Here is a 23,240-nt window from a genome sequence, read left to right as displayed (position 1 = left end):
GGCTCGCCAAAGGGACCAATGCCCTGGCCCACCACCCAAAAGGCCTACTCACTGGCTCAGCATCAGCTCACAGAGGGGTACAGTGGGGCATGGGGTAGAGGTGGGTGTGCTGGACACTGAGGGCTGGGGAGTAGTGCTTGGGGGAGGGCTGGGCTGAGCTAAGCAGCCATTGTTGCCGTTTCCAGGCACCAGCCAGTATTTGGCCATGTCCTGGCAGTTGGAAGCTATGGTGCCATCTGGCTGACGGCAGTCATCTGTCTGGCTGTTTGTGCAGGTTCCTGGTGAATAAGGTAGGGATTACAATCAGCTTCATGCTGTTTTCCATAGACCCATTCCTTCCCCTCATTTATGGGTGCAGAGTGAGCCAGGCCATGCCTACTCACCACATTGGCCCTCAGTATTGTTGCTGAAGTGTCTGTAGGGTAACCATATCTGGAAGATGTGCCCATCAAAGGTGATGCTGGTGCCAATGGTGGAAATGTTGACACTCATTGTGGTGATGCCGCTCAAGGACACTGTCACACCATTCTTACTGAAACCTGAGCTTATCCACATTTGGTCCCATATGATCTAGGGTGTCCAAAGGGAAATAGTAATCAAGAGCCAGCTAGGCAGCAGTAGATGCTGCTTTGCCAAACTCCAGGGACATTACTATTTATTACTCAATCTAGAGCTAGGCATTCATCCTTCACCTAGGACAGCTCCTATAGGTCATTTCTGCAGAGGGGAGAGTGCTCTTGGTCCTGAGGACTTTTCATCCTTGCCTCTATCATGCCATACCTCGACCTCATGTTTGCAGTGTGGCCTTGGGGCTCTACCTATCACAAGACTCACCAGGCCCTCCTCCTTCCCACTGGCAGTGGTGGTGGTGGTGAGGACAATCTCCATGGAGTTGTAGTACACACTGAGGGCTCGGGGACAGAAAGTGGCATTGGTGGTAGCCCCACAGTAGTAGCTGTGAGCAAGGATGCTCAGGTTGCCATGGCGAGGGAGAATCTCTCTCATGAGCACTGAGGTACAGTTGTCCAGGAAAGTATAGGAGGTGCCATCGAATGTCAGGTAGTGTGAGCGCCCCCATCCACTGCAGAAGCCTGCGGGAGACTACAGTTGGAGGCCCACTTCCCAGCCCGGTTACCCAGCACCACCTCTAGAACTGTTCCTTCAGGGGAACACACTTGCTTCATCTATAAATTAGGTGTCTCCCAAACCATATCTACCTTGGGAACTATGAATGTGACGTTGGTCTTAAAATGGGACCATCTCAAATTACCTGGGTGTCCCTTGAGCCTAATGACAGTGTGCTTATAAATGACAGAAGAGGTAGACATGGAAAAGAAGGCCATAAGATGGAGGCAGAATGGAGTGGTGAAGCCACAAGCCAAGGACTCCTGTAGCCCTTAACTGGGAAGTCAAGAAGGATCCGCCATAGGGATTCATTGCCTGCCTCGATCTGACTCCAGTTTGGGAATGGGAGACCCTGAGTTTGCTGTTCTAAGTCCCAGGTTTGAGTCATTTAACACTCAGTAATGGAAGTTGTCGTCAGGACTGCAAGAAAGGACTCCCACTGTGGCTTTTAGCACTCTACCTCTCCCTCCCTGGTCACACAGCCCCAGCCTGTGCCACATCCATGTTCCCAGCCTCCCTGTGCACACAATGTCTGTGGGCTAGCACAGCGTTTACATGTGCTGAGATGGACAGATACTGAGATAAAATGCCTCGATCCTGTCCCATCTTGCTGAGCACTTCTGTGCCTGCCCTCCACTCACATTCACACTCATAGTGGAAATGGCAAGGCTCCTGGTCCCACACTTGGATGGGCGAGTGCTTGTTGGCACAGGTGACATTGTCCACAGGCTCCGGCTCTAGGAGGGTGATTTTGTTGTGACCCTGGCACCTGGCCACTGTGCAATTCTCCAGGGTCCACGACTCATTCACCTGAGGCAGAAGATGTGCAGAGTGTTCACCTTGAGGTCATGTGGAGACCCAAGCCCTGCCCTTTAGGTAGCCCCAGGTCCCTACAGCTATGAATCCCAGAAGGCAGCCAGCTTCTGCTGATCAAGACCCAAGATCCCCTGTGCTTCTCTCAGTAGGAGCCACTGGAAGACAGGTCACTGAGATAGGCTACAGGGTTGAGGTAAGGTGAGCACTAGCCATGACTCAACCCAGAGGCAGTTGTCCTTGAGAACCCAAATCCACACCACATCACAGGGAGCTGGAGGGAGAAGAGAGGCTCACCTGCCGGGGAGGAGTGGTGTCATCACAGCCAGGAACTGGGGGAGGGGCAGAGGTAGAGGGCACTGGAGGTGAAGAGGAGGGGCAGGCACCCTGGAATCGGTCAACATCACAGTACTTGTTGCAGGTGGCATACAATTGGCAGCCAGCTCCATCAGTCTTATTGTAGATGACCTCTCCTATGGAAGGAAAACAAACAAACAAAATGCCATACCCCAGCTGAAGAGGCAGATGGTGTCAGGGGAAGGCATATGGGAGAGAGAAGGAATGTCCAGAGAGGGCATGGGCTGAACTTTGCATGCATGAAATGGCCCATAGCTCCCAAGGCTGACAAATCCAAGTGGACAAGGGACATGGGTTCGGGAGAACACAGACTTTTCTACTCACCAGGTAAGAACAGCTGTCCAAATGCCTGGCAGAAACAGGGTGATGGGGAAAATGGTCGGCTGGAAAGGACAGTAGGCCTGAGGGTACTAGGGCCCAAGGGAGAAGCAGTAGACATGCTGAAGGTCACCTGGCTGCTGGGGGAAACTTCAGGGGGTTGAGTGGCCTTGGAAGTAGAGGAGGGGGCCACAGTGGGGCCCGTGGCTACAGATGAAGTCTCGGTGGTCAAAACTGGAGAGGTGTGAGTAGAGCTAGTGACCAGAGGTGAAGAAGTCATAGTATTCGAGGTTGGGGAAGCGTGAGTGGACAGCAGGGGAGAGGGAGAAGGAACAGTGGAGAGGGTGGCCATAGGTGAGGTGGTGCAGTGGCTGATATTGTCACAGCAGAGGAAGCGCACATGATAGTTGTCACAGTATTGCAAAGGTCCTGTTTGGTTGATATTCTTGCAGATCAGCCCAAATCGCACATCACACTGGACCACCTGCTCTAGAGTTTCTAGGGGCCTGTCTGGCTCTTTCTCAGAGCGGCACTGGATGTCCTTGGGCTGCTCACAGAAGACAAAGCCAACTTCACGTAACACTGCATAGACCTCAAAGTCCCCGCCTCTGGGGCCAGGGTTAGGGAAGTCTGCATCAAACCATTCTGTCCATGTGCACTGAGGTACACAGCCTGAGTCAGGATATGTGGTCCATGTGGATGCTTGAGTACTTGGCACGGGGGAGCTGAAGGGATGCTTGGTTTGAAAGGTGGACTCAGTGCTTGATGTGGTTGTGAAAGGGACCAGGGGAGTGTGGGTAGACCAGGGCAGAGTTGACTTTGTGGTGCTGGAAGGGGTGCCAGGGCAGTGGCTGTAATCATCACAACACAGCACACGGACCATGTAGTTGAGGCACATCCCAAATTCATGTTGCTGGTCCCTGTTGTGACACACCAGACCAAAGCTGACATCACACTTCACTTTCTGATCCAACAGGTCCAGACTGATATCAGGGTAGTTCTGGGCCACACACTGGATGTCCTGAGGCTGTTCACAGATATCTGCTCCAGTGGCTCTGATCCTGTGAAATGTCTCAATGTCTCCCCCGTCTTGGTCAGATGTGGGGTAGTCTGTATCAAACCACTTTGTCCACTGACATCGGGGTTGGCAGGTGGTGGAGGTCCTGGGGCTGCTGACTGAGTGTGTGGAAGGTGCAGATCCTGTGTGGATAGTCTTGGTCATCGTGCCCTGTTCAGTCTTTAAGGAGGTGGTAGCTGTGGTGGAGTGTCCTTGTCCTGTTGATGAACTGGTGGCCATGGTGGAGACCTCACTGCTGACTGTAGGGCTGTTCAGGGTGGATGTAGGTGCTACAGCAGTTGTGGTAGGGCAGTGGTTATAGTCATCACAGCAAAGCACACGTATATTATAGTTGAAACACATTTTGAAATCATCTGTCTGGTCCTCATTTTTACAGACCAGTCCTGTCTCCAGGCTGCAGCTTACTACTTGGCCAATCTTATCAATGCTCACTGCAGGGTAGTTCTCTGCCTGACACTCAATCTTCTCTGGTGTCTGGCATATCTTCTTACCAGAAGCTCTGATGTTCTCATAGGTCTCCATGTCCCCTCTTATTACTCCTGAGGTTGGTGAGTCCACATCAAACCATTCGGTCCACTTACACCTGGGCTGGCAGTGGGTTGTGCCCTGGCTGGTGGTGGCATTAGTCACAGGGAGTGTTAGTGTCTGTGTCATTGGTGGACTGGGAGACAGCTCTTTTATGCCTGTAGTGGGCGGGGGTTTGGAGGGGACAGTGCCAGCTGTACCAGTAAGCATTGTTGTCCAGATTTTAGTTGAGGGGGTTTGTTTTGTTGTCGAGGCAGGAGTTGAAGACTGTAATGTTGTAGTCAGGATGCTGGCTGTGGTATGGACAGAGGAGACCTTTCCTGGGATGCTGGTTTCCTTGGTATTAGAAACATGTGGAGGACTACTGCTGGAGGATGTAACAGAGGCTGTGCGGCTAGAGCCTGGGAGAGTTGTTAGGAGGCTGGTTGCTACTGTGGTGGGAGCCGAGTGAGTCCTGGTCACAGTCAGAGTAGTACTGGGCTGAGGAATGGAGGACAGGGTCTGAGGGGCAGTGGTGGCAGTTCCTGGTGTAGGGGGAGATCCTGTGGTGGTGGTAGGTCCCTGGCAGTGGCTGTAATCATCACAACACAGCACACGGACCATGTAGTTGAGGCACATCCCAAATTCATGTTGCTGGTCCCTGTTGTGACACACCAGACCAAAGCTGACATCACACTTCACTTCCTGATCCAACAGGTCCAGACTGATATCAGGGTAGTTCTGGGCCACACACTGGATGTCCTGAGGCTGTTCACAGATATCTGCTCCAGTGGCTCTGATCCTGTGAAATGTCTCAATGTCTCCCCCGTCTTTGTCAGATGTGGGGTAGTCTGTATCAAACCACTTTGTCCACTGACATCGGGGTTGGCAGGTGGTGGAGGTCCCGGGGCTGCTGACAATGCCAGAGGATTCTGGGCTCTTGGGAGGCTGAGTTGTCTTTGAGGTGACTGTCAGAGGAGAGCTGGGTGGGGATGACACACTTTTATCCAGAATCCCAAGGGTGGACGTCTCTGTGGCATGGATGGTGGTGGAGCCTGAGGGAGACCAGGTCTCAGCTGGACTAGTGCTGGGGTAAGGCTTGGAGGACAGGGTCTGAGGGGCAGTGGTGGCAGTTCCTGGTGTAGGGGGAGAACCTGCAGTGGTGGTAGGTCCCTGGCAGTGGCTGTAATCATCACAACACAGCACACGGACCATGTAGTTGAAGCACATCCCAAATTCATGTTGCTGGTCCCTGTTGTGACACACCAGACCAAAGCTGACATCACACTTCACTTTCTGATCCAACAGGTCCAGACTGATATCAGGGTAGTTCTGGGCCACACACTGGATGTCCTGAGGCTGTTCACAGATATCTGCTCCAGTGGCTCTGATCCTGTGAAATGTCTCAATGTCTCCCCCGTCTTGGTCAGATGTGGGGTAGTCTGTATCAAACCACTTTGTCCACTGACATCGGGGTTGGCAGGTGGTGGAGGTCCCGGGGCTGCTGACTGAGTGTGTGGAAGGTGCAGATCCTGTGTGGATAGTGTTGGTCATCGTGCCCTGTTCAGTCTTTAAGGAGGTGGTAGCTGTGGTGGAGTGTCCTTGTCCTGTTGATGAACTGGTGGCCATGGTGGAGACCTCACTGCTGACTGTAGGGCTGTTCAGGGTGGATGTAGGTGCTACAGCAGTTGTGGTAGGGCAGTGGTTATAGTCATCACAGCAAAGCACACGTATATTATAGTTGAAACACATTTTGAAATCATCTGTCTGGTCCTCATTTTTACAGACCAGTCCTGTCTCCAGGCTGCAGCTTACTACTTGGCCAATCTTATCAATGCTCACTGCAGGGTAGTTCTCTGCCTGACACTCAATCTTCTCTGGTGTCTGGCATATCTTCTTACCAGAAGCTCTGATGTTCTCATAGGTCTCCATGTCCCCTCTTATTACTCCTGAGGTTGGTGAGTCCACATCAAACCATTCGGTCCACTTACACCTGGGCTGGCAGTGGGTTGTGCCCTGGCTGGTGGTGGCATTAGTCACAGGGAGTGTTAGTGTCTGTGTCATTGGTGGACTGGGAGACAGCTCTTTTATGCCTGTAGTGGGCGGGGGTTTGGAGGGGACAGTGCCAGCTGTACCAGTAAGCATTGTTGTCCAGATTTTAGTTGAGGGGGTTTGTTTTGTTGTCGAGGCAGGAGTTGAAGACTGTAATGTTGTAGTCAGGATGCTGGCTGTGGTATGGACAGAGGAGACCTTTCCTGGGATGCTGGTTTCCTTGGTATTAGAAACATGTGGAGGACTACTGCTGGAGGATGTAACAGAGGCTGTGCGGCTAGAGCCTGGGAGAGTTGTTAGGAGGCTGGTTGCTACTGTGGTGGGAGCCGAGTGAGTCCTGGTCACAGTCAGAGTAGTACTGGGCTGAGGAATGGAGGACAGGGTCTGAGGGGCAGTGGTGGCAGTTCCTGGTGTAGGGGGAGATCCTGTGGTGGTGGTAGGTCCCTGGCAGTGGCTGTAATCATCACAACACAGCACACGGACCATGTAGTTGAGGCACATCCCAAATTCATGTTGCTGGTCCCTGTTGTGACACACCAGACCAAAGCTGACATCACACTTCACTTTCTGATCCAACAGGTCCAGACTGATATCAGGGTAGTTCTGGGCCACACACTGGATGTCCTGAGGCTGTTCACAGATATCTGCTCCAGTGGCTCTGATCCTGTGAAATGTCTCAATGTCTCCCCCGTCTTGGTCAGATGTGGGGTAGTCTGTATCAAACCACTTTGTCCACTGACATCGGGGTTGGCAGGTGGTGGAGGTCCCGGGGCTGCTGACTGAGTGTGTGGAAGGTGCAGATCCTGTGTGGATAGTGTTGGTCATCGTGCCCTGTTCAGTCTTTAAGGAGGTGGTAGCTTTGGTGGTGGAGGCAGCTGTGGCTGAGCTCATGGTGGTGCTTCCAGGAGGAGAATAGGATGGTCCAGGTGAGGTCAGGGAGGTAGAGGAGGATGGCCTGCTGACTTGGCTGGAGGTGGTAGAGAGTGATCCCGTCGTGCTGAAACAGCTAATGTCTTCCTCACAGCAGAGCACACGAATATGGTAGTTGAAACAGGTTTGGTTGTTGGCCTGTTTGCTGTTCCTGCAGATGAGTCCAAAGTCCACATTACAAACCACCTCCTGGCCTAGCTGCTGAAAGGACATGTTGGGGAAGAGGATGGCTTCACATTCAATGTCCACAGGTTTCTCGCATATCTGGATACCTGTTTTGTTTCTAATATGATAGTAGGTCTCAATGTCTCCCCCAAACTGACCAGGTTGGGGTTGGTCACTGTCCAGCCAATCTGTCCAGGTGCATTGAAACTTACAGCCTGTAGAAGATGTCCTCCCGGTTGTAAGGGCTGAGGAGAGACCAGTGGTTAGCCGGGACGAGGTTTGAATCTCCCTGGGTGTGGCTGTGGAAGAAGCCATGGTGAGGCCTGTGGTTTTTCTGGGGGAAGAAATAGACTTTGTGGTGCTGGTGGGCAAATTGGACACAGGCCAGGAAGTATGTGTGACTGACCCGGAAGTGGCAGTAGTGGCAGTTCTTGGTGTAGGGGGAGATCCTGCAGTAGTGGTAGGTCCCTGGCAGTGTCTGTAATCATCACAACACAGCACACGGACCATGTAGTTGAGGCACATCCCAAATTCATGTTGCTGGTCCCTGTTGTGACACACCAGACCAAAGCTGACATCACACTTCACTTCCTGATCCAACAGGTCCAGACTGATATCAGGGTAGTTCTGGGCCACACACTGGATGTCCTGAGGCTGTTCACAGATATCTGCCCCAGTGGCTCTGATCCTGTCAAATGTCTCAATGTCTCCCCCGTCTTTGTCAGATGTGGGGTAGTCTGTATCAAACCACTTTGTCCACTGACATCGGGGTTGGCAGGTGGTGGAGGTCCCAGGGCTGCTGACAATGCCAGAGGATTCTGGGCTCTTGGGAGGCTGAGTTGTCTTTGAGGTGACTGTCAGAGGAGAGCTGGGTGGGGATGACACACTTTTATCCAGAATCCCAAGGGTGGACGTCTCTGTGGCATGGATGGTGGTGGAGCCTGAGGGAGACCAGGTCTCAACTGGACTAGTGCTGGGGTAAGGCTTGGAGGACAGGGTCTGAGGGGCAGTGGTGGCAGTTCCTGGTGTAGGGGGAGAACCTGTGGTGGTGGTAGGTCCCTGGCAGTGGCTGTAATCATCACAACACAGCACACGAACCATGTAGTTGAAGCACATCCCAAATTCATGTTGCTGGTCCCTGTTAAGACACACTAGACCAAAGCTGACATCACACTTCACTTCCTGATTCAACAGGTGCAGACTGATATCAGGGTAGTTCTGGGCCACACACTGGATGGCCTGAGGCTGTTCACAGATATCTGCCCCAGTGGCTCTGATCCTGTGAAGTGTCTCAATGTCTCCCCCGTCTTTGTCAGATGTGGGGTAGTCTGTATCAAACCACTTTGTCCACTGACATCGAGGTTGGCAGGTGGTGGAGGTCCCGGGGCTGCTGACTGAGTGTGTGGCCACACTGGCTTTTAAAGTGGACCCTGTCTGTGAGGTGAATACTGATGTTGGCTGGGAACTAAGCATTGTGTGCAAGGGGGTCTCTTTCACTATTGTAGTCCATGTAGGGCTGGTTATGGGGAGGCTGATGACTGAGTGTGTGAACATAGTGGATTGTGAAGATGTGGATTCTAATGTTGGCTGGGAACTAAGCGTTGTGTGCAAGGGGGTCTCTTTCACTATTGTAGTCCATGTAGGGCTGGTTATGGGGAGGCTGCTGACTGAGTGTCTGAATATAGTAGATTGTGAAGTTGTTCTTTTTGAGGTGACTGCCACTGTGTTCCTTGAGTTGTGAGTTGTATCCATGGATATCTCTGTCTTTTCTGTGGTCCTGGTTGGTGTGGACTTAGATACTTCAGATGTTTTCTGAGTACCGGTCTCAGGCTGGGAGTGAGTGGTACTTCCGCCTGAGGTCAGGGGGGGACTACAGGGTATATATTCACAACACAGAACCCTCAGCTCATAGTTGTAGCAGAGTGGGGGGCTCTGCTCACTGTTGAGGCATTTCAGCCCCCAGGAAGGGTCACAGTCCACTTTCTGACCCAGCTCCTGTAAGTCCATGCTGGGGAACTTCTCTGCACGGCACTCAATGGCAGCAGGGGTTTGACACACCTGGTACCCTTTGCGCCTCAGGTTCTTAAATGTTTCAAAGTCCCCACCTGCCATGCCAGGCTCTGGATTGCTCTGATCATACCAAATGGACCAGTGGCAGACCTCACGGACACACACAGTGGACACAGTGGACACAGTGGAAGCTGAGCCTGTGTGAAAGAGATAAAGGCCCTGCTGAGCTCCTCTTGCCTCAGGGTGAGGGAAGAGATGAGTCTTCACATTCATACAACATTCCTGACATGTTCCAGGATCTAGCTAATAGTCTTGAGAGAGCTCACTAACTGAGGTGGTGCACCCCAAGGACAAATGGAACCTGAGAATTTCTGTGGTCCCTGATGGCAGCTCTATGGGTTGGGCTAAGGCTTCCTGGGGAATCATAGAGGGGTGCGAGCCATGGACACCAGGCAGAGTCTGGGCAAGTGGACAGTGGGTCAGGACTCAAGATATCTCTGTAGCTGGAGTTCCCTGCATTGACAACTTGTCATCTTCCTTTGGCCTAGATGTGGCCAAGCCTCTCCCTGGGTTAACATAATAGTTTAGAGCTCAGGGGCTTCCAGAGAACCTGGTATGGTCTTACCTGTTGTGGCACTGGGTGCCAAGGTACTGGTGAATGTGAATGGTGTGGTAGACAAGACTTCAGGGCACTCTTCAGCTGTTCGTATTATAGTCCCATTGTCTTTGCAGATGGCCACTAAGCATGCACCAAGGCCATCCGTGGTGTTGTAGACAACATCATTGAAGTGGTAGGTACGGCCCTCATAGGTGCATGTGCAGGCTGGGGGTTATATGTATTGTCTCAGCTTACTCAGCCTCCAGCCTTCCTCCAACCCCAAACCCACAGCCTTTGCTTACCTGTAAGGTTGTGAACACAGCGGAGGCCACCAGGGGTGCAGAGACTGGAGGGAAGACAGGGGCTCTGAGGACCTACTAGCACCCCCTAGCTGACACATGCTTTAGCCCTCCCCTGCCCTTTCCCAACCACTCTGGGTTTCTATCCTCTTCCACCCCTAGCTCCTCTCTCACCAACTCTGGCAGTTCTCAGCTGTAGGGACTTCTGTGCCAATGTCATGGTAGTTTTCATCATCATCATAGCATCCACACTGGGCCACACACTTCATCTGGTCCTCATTGAAGAAGGGATGGCTGGGTGGGCACTGTGGGTAGCAGCCTAGAACAGACAAGGCTATCATTGACTTTCTATCCTCTTGGGCATGTATCCAGCTGCCCAGCTCCCAGCCAGTGGCAGAGAACCCCTAGTACACTGGGTCTGCCCTAGTGGTATCATGCATGGGATATGGGTCTGACGGCCTCTACCAGCACATTCCACCCTCACCTTCCAGGCCTGGCAGTTCAACAAGGCAGTGTCCAGCAGGGTTTCGACAGGTCTTCAGACAGGGCGCTCCACAGGGCTGGTAATGCCACTCACACTCCCCATGAGGGTTGTAGTAGTCACAGAAAAGAGCTGAACACAGAGGACAGAGCTAAGCAGGTGCCTACTAGGTAGGCCTCATGCTGGATTACATAAGACATATCAGCCTTGGGCTAGGCAGATGATCTCCTTGGGTTCATTCCCTAACCCAGATCTTGGGGTCCCCAGCCTCAACTACCTCATAACAGGTGTCAAAAAACCACATGTATACACACACACACACACACACACACACACACACACACACACACACACACACACACACACACACACACACACACACACACACACACACAGATACACACCACAGAGTGTCTAGAATCCAAGCCAGGAGGGAATACAGAGGCTGCTGCCCACCTCATTCACAGTTCCACCCTTCAGTACCATGGACAGAGTTCTACTCACGGCAGATGTCTGGTGTTCTCCAGGACAAGCACACACCCATATCACGGCAGGCCTGGGCATAGGCAGCTACAGCAGTGCAGAAACACTCACAGTCACCCCCTGAGTCGCAGGCACACACATCATGCACACAGGCTTCATAGTATTTGGTAGAGTCAACCTAGAATGGAGGGGACAAGGTGCCACTCAGGGAGGACAGCCATGTCTCAGGAGGTAGGTGAATGTGGGGGAGGATATGGAGTTAGCTGTAGTCCAAACCCCACACCATAGGAATCTTGATCTGGTACTGTGGCTGCTAGTAGAGTGTCCCAAATGGGAACTGTTCAACACTATTTTTCCCATTCACTAGTGCACCCACACACTTGTGTACCCATAATCCTGTACACCTGCTCACCTGACAGCTTGTATACCTGTCTGAATATATAGCTGCATATCTTTCCATTTGTATACTTATCTATTTGGCCACCTGTGAACTTGCCTTTATGTCTATCTGCACACCAACATACCCCCATCTGCCTGTACAGCTGCTCATCTATGCACCTGCACACCTGGAAAACTGTGTACCTGCCCACCTGTGCACATGCCTCCCTGTGAACCTTCACACCTGTCTGCATGTGTGCCTGCCTACCTAACTACTTGCCTATCTGCCTGTCTGTTGACCTGTACCCTTCCCCTCCTGTCCTTCATGTGCGCCCATCCATCTGTTTGCTTGCACAGCTGCACAGCACTGTAGCTGCCTACCTACACCTGCACAAATATCTACCTGCCTGCCTGTGTGCCTACATGCATACTCACCCATATAACTGCATGCCTACACATCTGCCCCACTTTTACTCCTGCTTACCTTCACACATGTGCACCTGCCCACCTGTACACTTTTACTAATGCTCTTTGGATCCTTTTACTTGGGTCTGGTCATCTGGGAACTGGGGCATCTAGGCAAGATGGGGAGAACTTCCAGCTATTTCCAAACTCTAGCACATTACCCACTACAGGTTTCATACCTGCAGGGCATTGCGCTGTGGTCCCACTTCTGTTGTACTCTTGCTTCAATGAACTGGCCCCCATTCTATATTGGCCTTCCCTTACCTGACTTGCCCCCTAGATTGCTGTCCCCATAACTTCTGGTAGCTCTCTATTTTGCTTTTTGACGTGAGCCCCTCCCTGACCACCCTGCTGCCTCACTCCAGTGGAGGATCACTAGAAGACAGGAAATTTTGTTTCCCATCCATTTAAATCAGCTGGTACCCAGAACCCACCTAAACTTCCATATCCCTGAGAACATGTCCCAAGGAAATAGTGACGGATAACTATTTCATCCAACATTGTTTAACTTCCAGACTGGTGCAGCTGTGGGACATGGAGGAGCTGGAGTTAACCAGCTCCAACATGGGAGAGTTGTCCAATTCTGTAGAGGAGAGGGCCCACCACTCACACTGTGTCAACTGGCAGAACCCAGACTTGACTCAACTTCTTGCTTTTCCACTAAAGGAACATTCAAGTCAGGCTTGTCAGGCCACAGTGAACCAAGCCATGAAGCAGGATAGTCAGAGAGACTGCTGGCCACCTGCTTATGAGGTTGACTGTGTGACCTGGGGTCCTCAGCACAAGTGAATACCCTGACCCTACATGAGCACGTTTTGGTCGTGGCCAGCAAGCGTGTGTTGTGAAACCATTTTCCTAGGTAGACACTTGACTCTTGATTTTAGTAACAGGAGGTAGCCTTTAGAAATCTACTGAGAGCCAGTTACCACTTCCTCTGGGAAAGTTCTGCTGATGTTCCTGATGCACACTGCGTAGGTCTGGGGGTCACCCAGAAAGATAAAGAAGGTGCCTGCCTCACTGAGAGCCATGGATGAAGACTGTAATCAAGGACTGGTCCCAAAATAGTGGTGATGACTCCATGCTGGGATATATACATGAATTCTTACCCATCTTGTGGGAGATTTAGACCTAGAACTTGAAAACCTAGGGCCATGGACCATGTGCTCTGACTGGATCAAGATGGTCCTTAGAGGCCCACTGAGTGTAGTCGAGCAAGACTCAATTCCTACCAGGAAGAAGCAGACAACTGCAAGCCCTGTGAACCAAGGCTAGGCTCTACCTGGGAGTGGCAGGCAGCAAAGGTCGCACTGTTAATGATGCTGCACTTCTTCTGGGCCCAGGACTTGCGGTAAGGGTTGGCAGTGCAGGGGTCCTTGGGAACTGGGGCATCTGGGCAAGATGGGGAGAACTTCCAGCTATTTCCAAACTCCAGCACATCGCCCACCACAGACTGGCTGCGTGTGGTGAAGTCATTGATGGCATTGTCATCGAAGTTCCCACACAGGCCACAGACCCTTCCCTGCAGACACATGAGGGGAGAGAATCCTGGGCAGGTTAACTGAGGTGGCACAGAGCCTGGATTGGGAGCAAAACACAGGGAGAACCCATTTCCCCTGAGTTGTACCCAGTTAATTTGCAAATGGGTGTGGGAAGTGGATCCTGGGACAGGTGAGTGAATTGAACTTACTCTATTTAGAAGATTCTGTCTCTGCACAGGCCTGTGGGCATGGCTGGTTCATCAGTCATGATTCCAGTACACCCATTATTCATTGCAATTTCAACCAATCCCTCTTGGAACCTGGTGTTGTGTGTGGTCTCAGTGACTAGAGCTTTCCAATGTGATCCATCCCTCAGCAGCCTTGTCAGCTGTTGGCCCTAGACCTATCCTAGCTGGACCTAGAAGCAGGGTGCATGGTGTCCACACTTGCCTTGTAATGCTGCTGCAGTCGGACAAACACACTGGTCTTCTTGTCCCAGGACACGACTATCCCACTGCGGATCTCAATGACGAGAAAGATACCCATGTATCTGATCTTGTATGGAAGCTCCCCACTCGGCCCTCTCTCTACCACTTTGAAGTTCCCCTCATGAAGAATCAGCTCATAGCTCTGCAGATGGAGAAATACAGGGCAACAGTTTCAGGGAGCTAGGACATCAGAAGTTTGCTTGCTACCCTTGGAGGACTCCTCAACATGCAAACTCACTGTGTGAGAAATGGGGAAAGTCAGGCCATACACCTACAGATCTCCAAAGGCTCATATGTGCAATGCTATCTTACATCATCCCCCATCCACCTCAGGTGACCTGCTGTTGCCCTCCTTGGCTCTGAAGGGGATGCATCTTGTACTGGCTGATTTTGTGTCAACTTGACACAAGCTAGAGTCATCAGAGAGGAAGGAGCCTCAGTTGAGGAAATGCTTCCATGGGATCCATCTGTAAGGCATTTTCTCAATTAGTGATCAATGGGGGATGGCCCAGCCCATTGAGGGTTGTACCATCCCTGGACTGATAGTCCTGGGTTCTATAAAAAGCAGGCTGGGCAAGCCATGGGAAGCAAGCCAATAAGCAACACCCCTCCATGACCTCTGTATCAGCTCCTGCCTCCAGGTTCCTGCCCTGCTTGAGTTCCTGTCCTGACTTCCTCCAGTCAGGGAACTATGATCTGGAAGTGTAAGCCAAATAAATCCTTTCCTTCTTAACTTGCTTTCTGGTCATGGTGTTTTATTGCACAATAGAAACCCTAACTAAAACACATCCCAAATCAGCAGCTCTGCTTTGTGTTCTGTGAATTCTGACTTCCCTTTGCCAGAAGTGGAGTACTGAATGTAATATCACTCCCAAATATACCCATAATTCCCAGGACTTTAAAATAACACTTTACTAGCAAAAGAGCCTCTGGGGGATCTTGAGATAGGTTTTTTAAATTACCTGGGTGTCTCCTAAGCCCAGAGACTGCCCTTATAATGACCAGAGACATACAGACACAGAGCAGAAGATCATGAGTAGACAGAGGCAGACTGGAGTGATGCTGCCACAAACCAAGGACTGTCGGAACCCCTAGTCCAGAAAGACAGCAAGGATCCTCCTGAGCTGCAAGGAGCATGATCCTGCTTATCTTGATCTAACTCTGGTTCAAGGATGGGAGAGGGTAGTCTGCTATTGTAAGTCCTAGGTTTGAATCACTTGCTATCCTGTCCTTGAGAATAACTTATGGAGAACCAGAGGTAGAGCTGCAGAGGGAGGGCAGCAGTCCCCAGCGGCTACAAGTATACTCTCACCTCCACAAAGATTTTGATGGCCTTGGAGCAGGTGGTTCCTGTGGTCCCACAAGGGACATTCTCAGTGACAATACGGAAGGTGCCATCAGTACTGGCATTGCCTCTGCAGTAGTCCTGAGAAGGGAAAAGATGAGGCTCTGGTCACAGCTCAAAAATAAGTGGTGGGAAGGACAGAGAAGGGTGACTCATTGAGGGGGCAGAGACTACACACCTGAGTTAAGGTATACTCGCAGCTGCCTTCAAAGATGTAACGTTCCCCATCAAAGGTGACAAAATGGCCATCCCCATAGGCCACACATGCACCCATACAGGGCTGATCTGTACACTCCCACCGGCGGTTCCTGCAGGTACTGTGAAAGGAGAGATCAGTGCTGACAAGGGCATCATCCTCTGAGACTGGCTGTTCCAGTCCTGTGCTAGCAGGCCACTTCACTTGGGGAATTAAGCTCAGAGTACATCAAGCTTTGGTTTTTGTGTGTATGCACCCAATCACCCCCGGCTGGAGAAACAGCCTCTCCTCCACAGAATGGGGTCTGATGGGTACCTTGATCCCCAAGACACGTGCTGAGGCCTCTGAAACACCAAGGCCAACTCAGACCAGTGTCCCTGTAGATACCTCCTGACCCCCTCTGAGGGTCCCCAAACCTACCAGTTATTGCAGTCTACCCGGATGATCTCCCCAGGTCTATAGGTGGCCTCATTGTGCACGCAGGGGCAGTCCTCCTCAGCAATGCAGCCCCCATTCCCATCTGCTACCAGCCCTGAGGGACATACACAGCCCGAGACACAGTGTGTGCTGAACTGTGGGCACAGGTCGCCTAGTCAGAGACTGAAACAATAGCCTGTTCCCTCACCCCTATTCAGGTGCCCAGGAACCAAGCAAGTAGACCCTGTCCTGGGAGTGTCCAGGAGGAGGCCATCCAGGGTCAGCAAGACCCAAAGCCACTGGCCTTCCAGTGACCTTCTCCCCCACCCCCCAAATCTTTCTGTAACTTAGGATGGTGGATGAAGGTCGCTGTTACAACCAAGAGGACTTACACAGTCCACATCCAGTGTGTGGCAGCTTCTGAGGCACTCAGCCCCTTGGTCACCCACTGAGGCATTGTTACAGTCTAGATATACCATAGGCGCCTGGCACTCTGAGGAGAAAAAGCTGGTGAGAGAGGCCCCTGAGCAGGACATTTCTGGTCCCTGCAGTCTTCTGACCCTGTCTTGCTGCTCAAACTGTAGCAAGCTTGGGTCTTACATGGCTTTAAGCTATGTCCCAAGCATCCAGGCTGTGTGGACCTGCCCCAGAGGGTATAGCCTACAGCCCCAAGAGCTCAATGGCCACACTGCCAGAAAACTCATGGGCCCTCCTCCCCTAGAGCATCTTGGCACAGCAGCCATGGCAAAGTACAGGCTGGTCAGGGTGGAATATTACCTGTGCTCCTCTGCATCAGGGCTCCAAGACAGGTCAACTTCCCATTTTCACACGAGCTACAAGAGAAAGCAGTGCCCCTGCTCTAAGCCCACCAAGGTCTGGGCCTCCTTGCTTCCTCCCAATGTCAAGAGGGTGCCTGCTGTTGGGTGTCCTTGGGAAGACCCTGAGCCCCACATTCCCATACACTAAAGGTTTAGTCACCAGCCTATGCTAATACCAGAAGATGGTAGTGCCCTTAAGAAGTAAGGCCAACTGGGAAGAAGTTCGGTCATTGAAGGGGACAGTGAGACCTTAATGCTATCCCACTCACTCTCTCTTTCTTGCTGTGAGGTGAGTTTTGTTTTCCACAATCTTCCATCATGAAGTGCTGCCTTACAACAGGCCCAAAGCCACAGGACCACTCAGTCATACCCTGGTGTGGGCTGAACCTCCAGAACTGTGAGCCAAGACATACCTCTCTTTATGTTTTGTCTCAGGCTTTTGTTACAGTAATCGAAAACTAGCTTACAATGTGAGTTGTAAGGAACTGCCTTTGAGTCCAAGGAGGGAGTGGGATCTCAGCAGAGAACTGCTTGTCAGCGCTTTTGCCCTGATATCATAAGACCTTCAGAATAACCTCCCTGCCATTTCTCAGGGGATCTGAAGGGTGCCCTCACCACCCAGCATGCCCCAAGTATGTCTTGAAACCATCAATGAGGAGGCCACACAAACTTCCGGGTATAAAAGGACCAGTAGCTAGCGACCCCACTGGCACAGGTTTGTGAGGATGGGGGATGGATGAGGGTGGTCTTCCTTACCACACTACACCATTGTCCGTAACAAACTCTCTAGGAGCCACCACAGTTCCATGGAAGAAACAGGGGCACTCCTCATCAGGCACACAGTGACCCTTGTCATCCAGGAAGGTGCCTTCAGGACAGATGCAGCCATCCACAGGCACAAAGGAGATGCCACAGGTGACGTCAGCCTCACTCAGAGAGCGGCAGGTAGGCTCACAAGTACTCACAGCATAGGAGTAGCTCTTGGTTTGGGGGCAGTTGTTCATGTACTTGGCTGTAGGAAGAAGAACAGGGGACAGCAAGATCAATGGCTGGGTGGACTGGCCCAGGCTTGGCTTTTTACTGCCTTAGATTAGTGACACCATTGTAGACACAACAGAATGCAAGGTTCTTGTAGAGATGGGACAGGAGACTGATAGATCCTGTTATCAAGGGTCCCATGTGCCCCCTGTGCCAGAGTGACAGGATCCAGGTGGCTACTGTGGGGAGGTATAACCTGTGATGAAGAGCCTAGCTGGCCCACAGCATACTCACAGCAGATGCCGTCTCTCCAGCCACTGAGCAGCACGCCTTTGGCGGCACAGGCATGCACGTAGGAGGACAGGGCCGCACACAAGCAGTCCTCGCTCCTCTCACAGTTGCAAGTGTCAAACATGCAGTTCTGGGAGACAAGATTTCAGGAGGTCAGGGTGCCTCTGTCTCCTAGGATCCGTTATTGCTTCTTTAACTCTCCCATCAACATCAGCCAAACCCTGATCAAGGCCTGGACCTGTGGCTTTCCCGCAGGAGCCACCACAAGCAGGGTCTTGGAGCAGTGGCCTGGGATTCATGTTAAGGACAGTGTCAGAGGCCACAGGGCAAAGTGGCAGCCAGAATGGAGAACAGACCTGGGGTCTGAGCATAGAAGCTGGAAGGCCTGAAGTCTAAGGCAGGGGCCCTAGGGAAGAATCTCCACAAGACAAGGGCAGGTTCAACTTGTATCTGAGGTGTTCTAACTGAGCTGCACATAGGTGACTTGGATGGGCAGGGAATACTGAGACAAAGGCCAGCGATGCTCAGGCAGGTGTGTCCGGCAAGGTGTCATGGAAGTGGGTTACCTGGAGACTCACTCTTGAGAATGGAGTGATGGTGCTAAAGCTTAGGGCTTGGGAGTGCTGTTTAGGGTTAAGGTGTGTCCCCCAAAAGGTGCTCTGGAGCGCCCTGTCATGTGTGAATGGGACCAACATAGAAAGAAGCCTTTAAGGGGGAGCCCATGGAGACAAGGCAATACTCCAGCACCAGTCCTTGCAAGAATGAGGCTGGACACACACGAAGACTATTAAGGACCCTTCTGAGCCCCCCAGAACCTTCTTTTTTTAGCTTCTCAGTTGGTGAACCCTTTGAGAAGTAAACACCAGAGTGGGTAGTGGTGGGAAGGCCTTGGGAGTCCAGCCTTCAAGGGTCCACCCAGGCCTAGCAGATCATGGTCTTACCGAGTAGAAGGGCACTGGGCTGACGGTGGCATGGCAGGCTGAGAAGACGCCTGAGCTTTCAGTGAGCATGGAGCACCACTCCTGGGCATAGTTCTCTAGGGAAGGGAGAAATGTGGGCTGCCCCTCACCTGCTTCCCAGAGCCTGTCCCCCTCTTCAACCCTAGCCCCTCATGCCTTCCTGCCCACATAGGGGTTCTGTGAGCCCTTCCCCCATGGTTCATGTGGCCCCAGAGATCAGAAAGGGCTGTCAGAGTGGCCAAAGACTAGAGGAAGTGGTTACCAGCCTCCATGCTATACGAGCAGGGGTCCTCAAAGATGTTCTTGGCGTTGGGGCAGGAGACTTGAGTCTTCCAGGTATTGGAGAAGGCAGCTCCTGTGCCCTCCACCACCCCACTGAGGGCTGTGAAGTCATCGGCCTGGTTCTGGTTGAAGTTCCCACACAGGCCTGGGGGACCAGAGTTAGGAGGTCAGCAGGTTGTGCAACCTGGCCACTCTCCCCAGGGCTGTCTCCCCTCTAAGCACTATCAAAAGAGGACTGGGAAGAAAGTCCCTTCCTAGTGTTTGACTCCAGAACTACCCACAGATAAGCCCCTAACAGGGCTAGCCCAATCAGGGCAGCCCAGCTAGATCTGTCTTCCCAGGCCACTCCACAGGTTACTGGTTAGATGTCGGGTGTGCTGGGTGGTGCTGGGGTCTCAGTGGAGCCCTGGAGCCAATGCTTCTGTTGGGGATTCTACTTCACAGCCTAGAACTAGGTCAGGCCCAACCCCCAGCAGTCCCCCCCACGGTACCGCCCTCAAGCCCACTGGTGCCTCACCACACATCTGGCCGTGGTAGGAAGGGTCCAGGCTGACAAACGCCTGCATGATGGGCACCAGTTGCACTTGCAACTGTAGCCCCATGCCTGTGTGCACCATGACGAAGAAGGATGACGGACTGAAGATGGTAACATTGGCTGTAAGGTGAGAGATGTTAGACATGCTGGGAGCTGGCCCACCCAACAGGACAGTGCTGGCTGGGCCAGGAGCAGGGGCGGGCTCCTGAGAAATCCCATGCCCAGAGTTCCTAAATGTGCACACATGGGTCACAGATGACTGCCAACTGTCCCTGATAGATATAGGATTCCCACAGAGCCAGGGGTAGCAACTTGTCACCCCATGGGAAACACTGGAGTTGCCTGAGGCCACAAAGAGCTCACCAGGAGCTAGCCTCTACCCAAGTGCTGAAAGATGACTGCCCACTGAAGGTGCCAGTCCTGGCTTATTCTCCCAGGGAGCCACACACCTGCTGATAGGGGCAGCTGAGTAAAGATGGAGTTCAGGAACACGGCACCATTGGCCTGGATCCGGATGACCTGGTATGTGGTGGACACAGTCAGTACCCACCCATAGGGCCCATCCAGCCACTTTTGGGAAGAATTCTGATAGAATGCCCTCCCCCAACCCAGTGTCAGAGCCAGAAGAGAAGCTCAGGCCCACTCGCAGAAGGGTCTTTCCATCTGGGTGGTGGCTGCTCCTAAGAGAGGGAGTAGAGGCCTCTCTTTACTCTGGCTTGTCACCACTCCATAGGCTTCCCTACCTTTGTCACTTGCGGCCCATTATTTGATGGTAGTCAGAGCCCCAGTCCTCACCATGTCCCCACTGTTGAGGTTGAGTGTGACTGCTTTGAGGCAGTTCTCAGTGTCTGTCACCCCACACTTCCGCAGATCGACCAGCACAGTGAAGCTGCTATCTGCGCATTTCTGTCAAGAAACCCAAGATGCGTGGTTGGGTGCGGAGTTCCCTTATGCACAACCTCTCGAGACTTGAAGGGGTTCTGGAGGTGTCTTCAGGTACCCTGGTTTACCATGGGGCCTGGGACTATCCCTGCCAGCATAGACATTCACCACGGCCTTCATTCCTGCTGTGGACCCTCGCGGGACCCTGACTGGTATCTATGGAGCAGGGTTGTGGCCGCACCTTGGACAAGATGTAGCTGCAGTCCCCATGCACATTGTAGAGTTTCTCGTCATAGGTGAAGATGTGGGACCCGCCTTGCACAGAGCAGGTGGCGGGGCACAGCAAGTCCTGGCACTGCCACAATCCCCCGAAGCAGGTGCTGTGGGCAAATCCATGAGCAGAAGGGGTACAGTGGGAAGAGGCAAGCCTCACCCCGCATACCTCCACAAGGCTGTTCAGCTTACCAAGAGCTGCAGCTGGTGTTGAAGGACTCTCCAGGGGCGTAAGTGTGACCACCATGGGTGCAGTGGCACTGCTCCAGGGGCACACAGCCCGAGTGTCTGATGTCATCCAGCACAGTGCCTGGAGGAAGGGACAGTGAATACAGATGCCAACCTCCCCCCCCCCCGCCCCATACAGGTATCATGGGGCAGCTTGCCTCCAAGACAACCCCAGTCCTAGGCAGGGGGAAGGGCCCCTAGTCTAGAATGCTGACCCAGCCTGAACTGATTGGGATAAGCTCCTCTGAGCCTCAGTTTCCCCACTTGACCACTTGACCTCAGGGACTCAAAACACCTGTTCTCTGTCTGTGCAGATCATCAGATCTCTGCCTTGTTAATAATTAGTTTCCATCCTTCCCTTAACCATAGGATGCAACCCCTAGCCAGGCCCACTGCCATTAGGAGTGGAGAGGGTCAGCTGAGGGGGAAACCACATCCCAAAGGTAGCCATGGAGGTGGGGGGCAAAGGGCACAGGGCCTGCCTGGGGGACAGAAGCAGCCATCCATGCAGTGGTCCTCGCAGAGCTGGGAGCGTTGGGGGTTAGAGCAGGTATCCACACAGGGTGAGCTGCACTCCTGGTGTTCCATGTTAAAAGGGCATGTCCGGTCTGCAACAAAAACAGCACTTGATCTAGGAGAAATGAATCCTTACCTCTGCAGTCAGTGGGAGCCATGCCCACTCCCTGCTCCCATGTCCACTGAGGTCCCAGAAAGCCACCTGCTAGGTAAAAGCAGTAGGCTAGAGAGCAGGGGCCCAGCACTTCTCATACATCCTTCTCTGCCTATGACCACCTGAGGCCACTGTTCTCCAGGAGAGCCTACCTTGAGGTTCTGGAGCAATATCTTCTTTCTGTGCCCAAGAACACAGCTGGATCCCCCCTCTGGGACCAACAGGTTCACCAGAACCCTCAAGCACATCTTCACCCTCAACTTCCCCCACTACCTCTTCTTTCCCTGACATTCACCCTTTCTCGGTGGCCCTTAAGTGGTTTTCTACCTTGACTTCCCAGCCAGGTTCAAAGCTCAAGGCTGGCCCTTAGTAAGACCCTGGGCTATACTCTAGTGAGGATACTCACTGCACAGATCAGAACTCCTCCAGTTCTGTGGATGGCCCCCTGCATGGGCGCACTGGCGGGAATATTCAGCAAAAGTGGCACATGGGCATGTGGGGCAGAGGCATAGGTCCTGGACACAGGCATCCAAGTACATGTTGACATCTACCAGGGCATTGCACTCGGCAAAGGCAGGGCCAAGCAGGACGTGGCGACAGATGTCCTCCTGGCAAGCACAGAGAGGTGAAGCACCTTATGACCCTCAAGCAGGATTGTCATGAAACTTGTAATAGGGACCCTGCCCCTCCTATGCCAAGCAGAAAACCCCTTCTTTCCCTGGAGGCTCCTTCCACCCACACATCCTTTCATCTGTCTGTCTATCCATCATCTATCCATCCATCCATCATCTACCCATCATCCATCCACCATCCATCTGCCATTCATCTATCATTCATTAATTCATCACTACCCATCATCTACCCATCCATCCATCAATCACCTACTCAATCCATCCACCCACCCATCCACCCACCCATCCATCCATCCATCCATCCATCCATCCATCCATCCACCCATCCATCCATCCATTATCCATCACCTTCCTTATACATTATTCTACTCAAATACTGTGCTATGTTGGGTATAGAGTTCTACTTGGCTCTGAAGGAATGACCCAGCACTCTCTGTTCCTCCAACTTTCTACTTCAAGGCTCCAAGACATGCTGACTTGTGACTTGTGCACCCAAGAGCATGTAGAATGTGCCCCCTGTGTGGTGGCTCAGAAGAGAGGGAAATAAAGATAACATCCACCCTTAGATGGCCCCCACGGACTCAGGCAGCTACTCAACATCTTTCTACCCTGGCACCCCCAGAGAGGCCAGGATTTGACATCATTCTCATTTGCTTCACAATTCATGTGGACTCAGGTATTCTGCTAGTTTCAGAGATTCTGTAATCAGAGC

The 23,240-nt window shown here is 52.4% G+C and overlaps 1 protein-coding gene across 1 annotated transcript in view; it reads right to left on the bottom strand.

The window, feature by feature from the left end:
• The window catches only part of Muc5b (mucin 5B, oligomeric mucus/gel-forming), a 33,558-nt gene that overhangs the window by 5,231 nt on the left and 5,087 nt on the right, over positions 1–23,240 (bottom strand). Inside the window, exons 8-39 of the mRNA XM_036177804.1 lie at positions 22,303–22,504; positions 21,709–21,834; positions 21,191–21,308; positions 20,967–21,105; positions 20,639–20,749; positions 20,293–20,362; positions 19,826–19,963; positions 19,289–19,453; positions 19,009–19,103; positions 18,071–18,197; positions 17,555–17,810; positions 16,758–16,813; positions 16,373–16,473; positions 15,984–16,135; positions 15,546–15,684; positions 15,335–15,448; positions 13,985–14,164; positions 13,336–13,575; positions 11,235–11,391; positions 10,734–10,862; positions 10,424–10,568; positions 10,253–10,296; positions 9,978–10,175; positions 9,163–9,549; positions 4,604–9,057; positions 3,965–4,552; positions 2,620–3,430; positions 2,236–2,411; positions 1,767–1,935; positions 835–1,091; positions 384–570; positions 53–278 (exon numbers count right to left, since the gene is read on the bottom strand). Coding sequence (XP_036033697.1) covers positions 53–278; positions 384–570; positions 835–1,091; positions 1,767–1,935; positions 2,236–2,411; positions 2,620–3,430; positions 3,965–4,552; positions 4,604–9,057; positions 9,163–9,549; positions 9,978–10,175; positions 10,253–10,296; positions 10,424–10,568; positions 10,734–10,862; positions 11,235–11,391; positions 13,336–13,575; positions 13,985–14,164; positions 15,335–15,448; positions 15,546–15,684; positions 15,984–16,135; positions 16,373–16,473; positions 16,758–16,813; positions 17,555–17,810; positions 18,071–18,197; positions 19,009–19,103; positions 19,289–19,453; positions 19,826–19,963; positions 20,293–20,362; positions 20,639–20,749; positions 20,967–21,105; positions 21,191–21,308; positions 21,709–21,834; positions 22,303–22,504 — 10,457 coding nt within the window. The remainder of the gene's footprint in view (positions 1–52; positions 279–383; positions 571–834; positions 1,092–1,766; positions 1,936–2,235; positions 2,412–2,619; positions 3,431–3,964; positions 4,553–4,603; positions 9,058–9,162; positions 9,550–9,977; positions 10,176–10,252; positions 10,297–10,423; positions 10,569–10,733; positions 10,863–11,234; positions 11,392–13,335; positions 13,576–13,984; positions 14,165–15,334; positions 15,449–15,545; positions 15,685–15,983; positions 16,136–16,372; positions 16,474–16,757; positions 16,814–17,554; positions 17,811–18,070; positions 18,198–19,008; positions 19,104–19,288; positions 19,454–19,825; positions 19,964–20,292; positions 20,363–20,638; positions 20,750–20,966; positions 21,106–21,190; positions 21,309–21,708; positions 21,835–22,302; positions 22,505–23,240) is intronic.

The sequence above is a fragment of the Onychomys torridus genome, chromosome 1, assembly GCF_903995425.1.
Source record: "Onychomys torridus chromosome 1, mOncTor1.1, whole genome shotgun sequence".
Classification (NCBI taxonomy): domain Eukaryota; kingdom Metazoa; phylum Chordata; class Mammalia; order Rodentia; family Cricetidae; genus Onychomys; species Onychomys torridus.
This window is presented reverse-complemented; position numbering and strand designations above follow the sequence as displayed.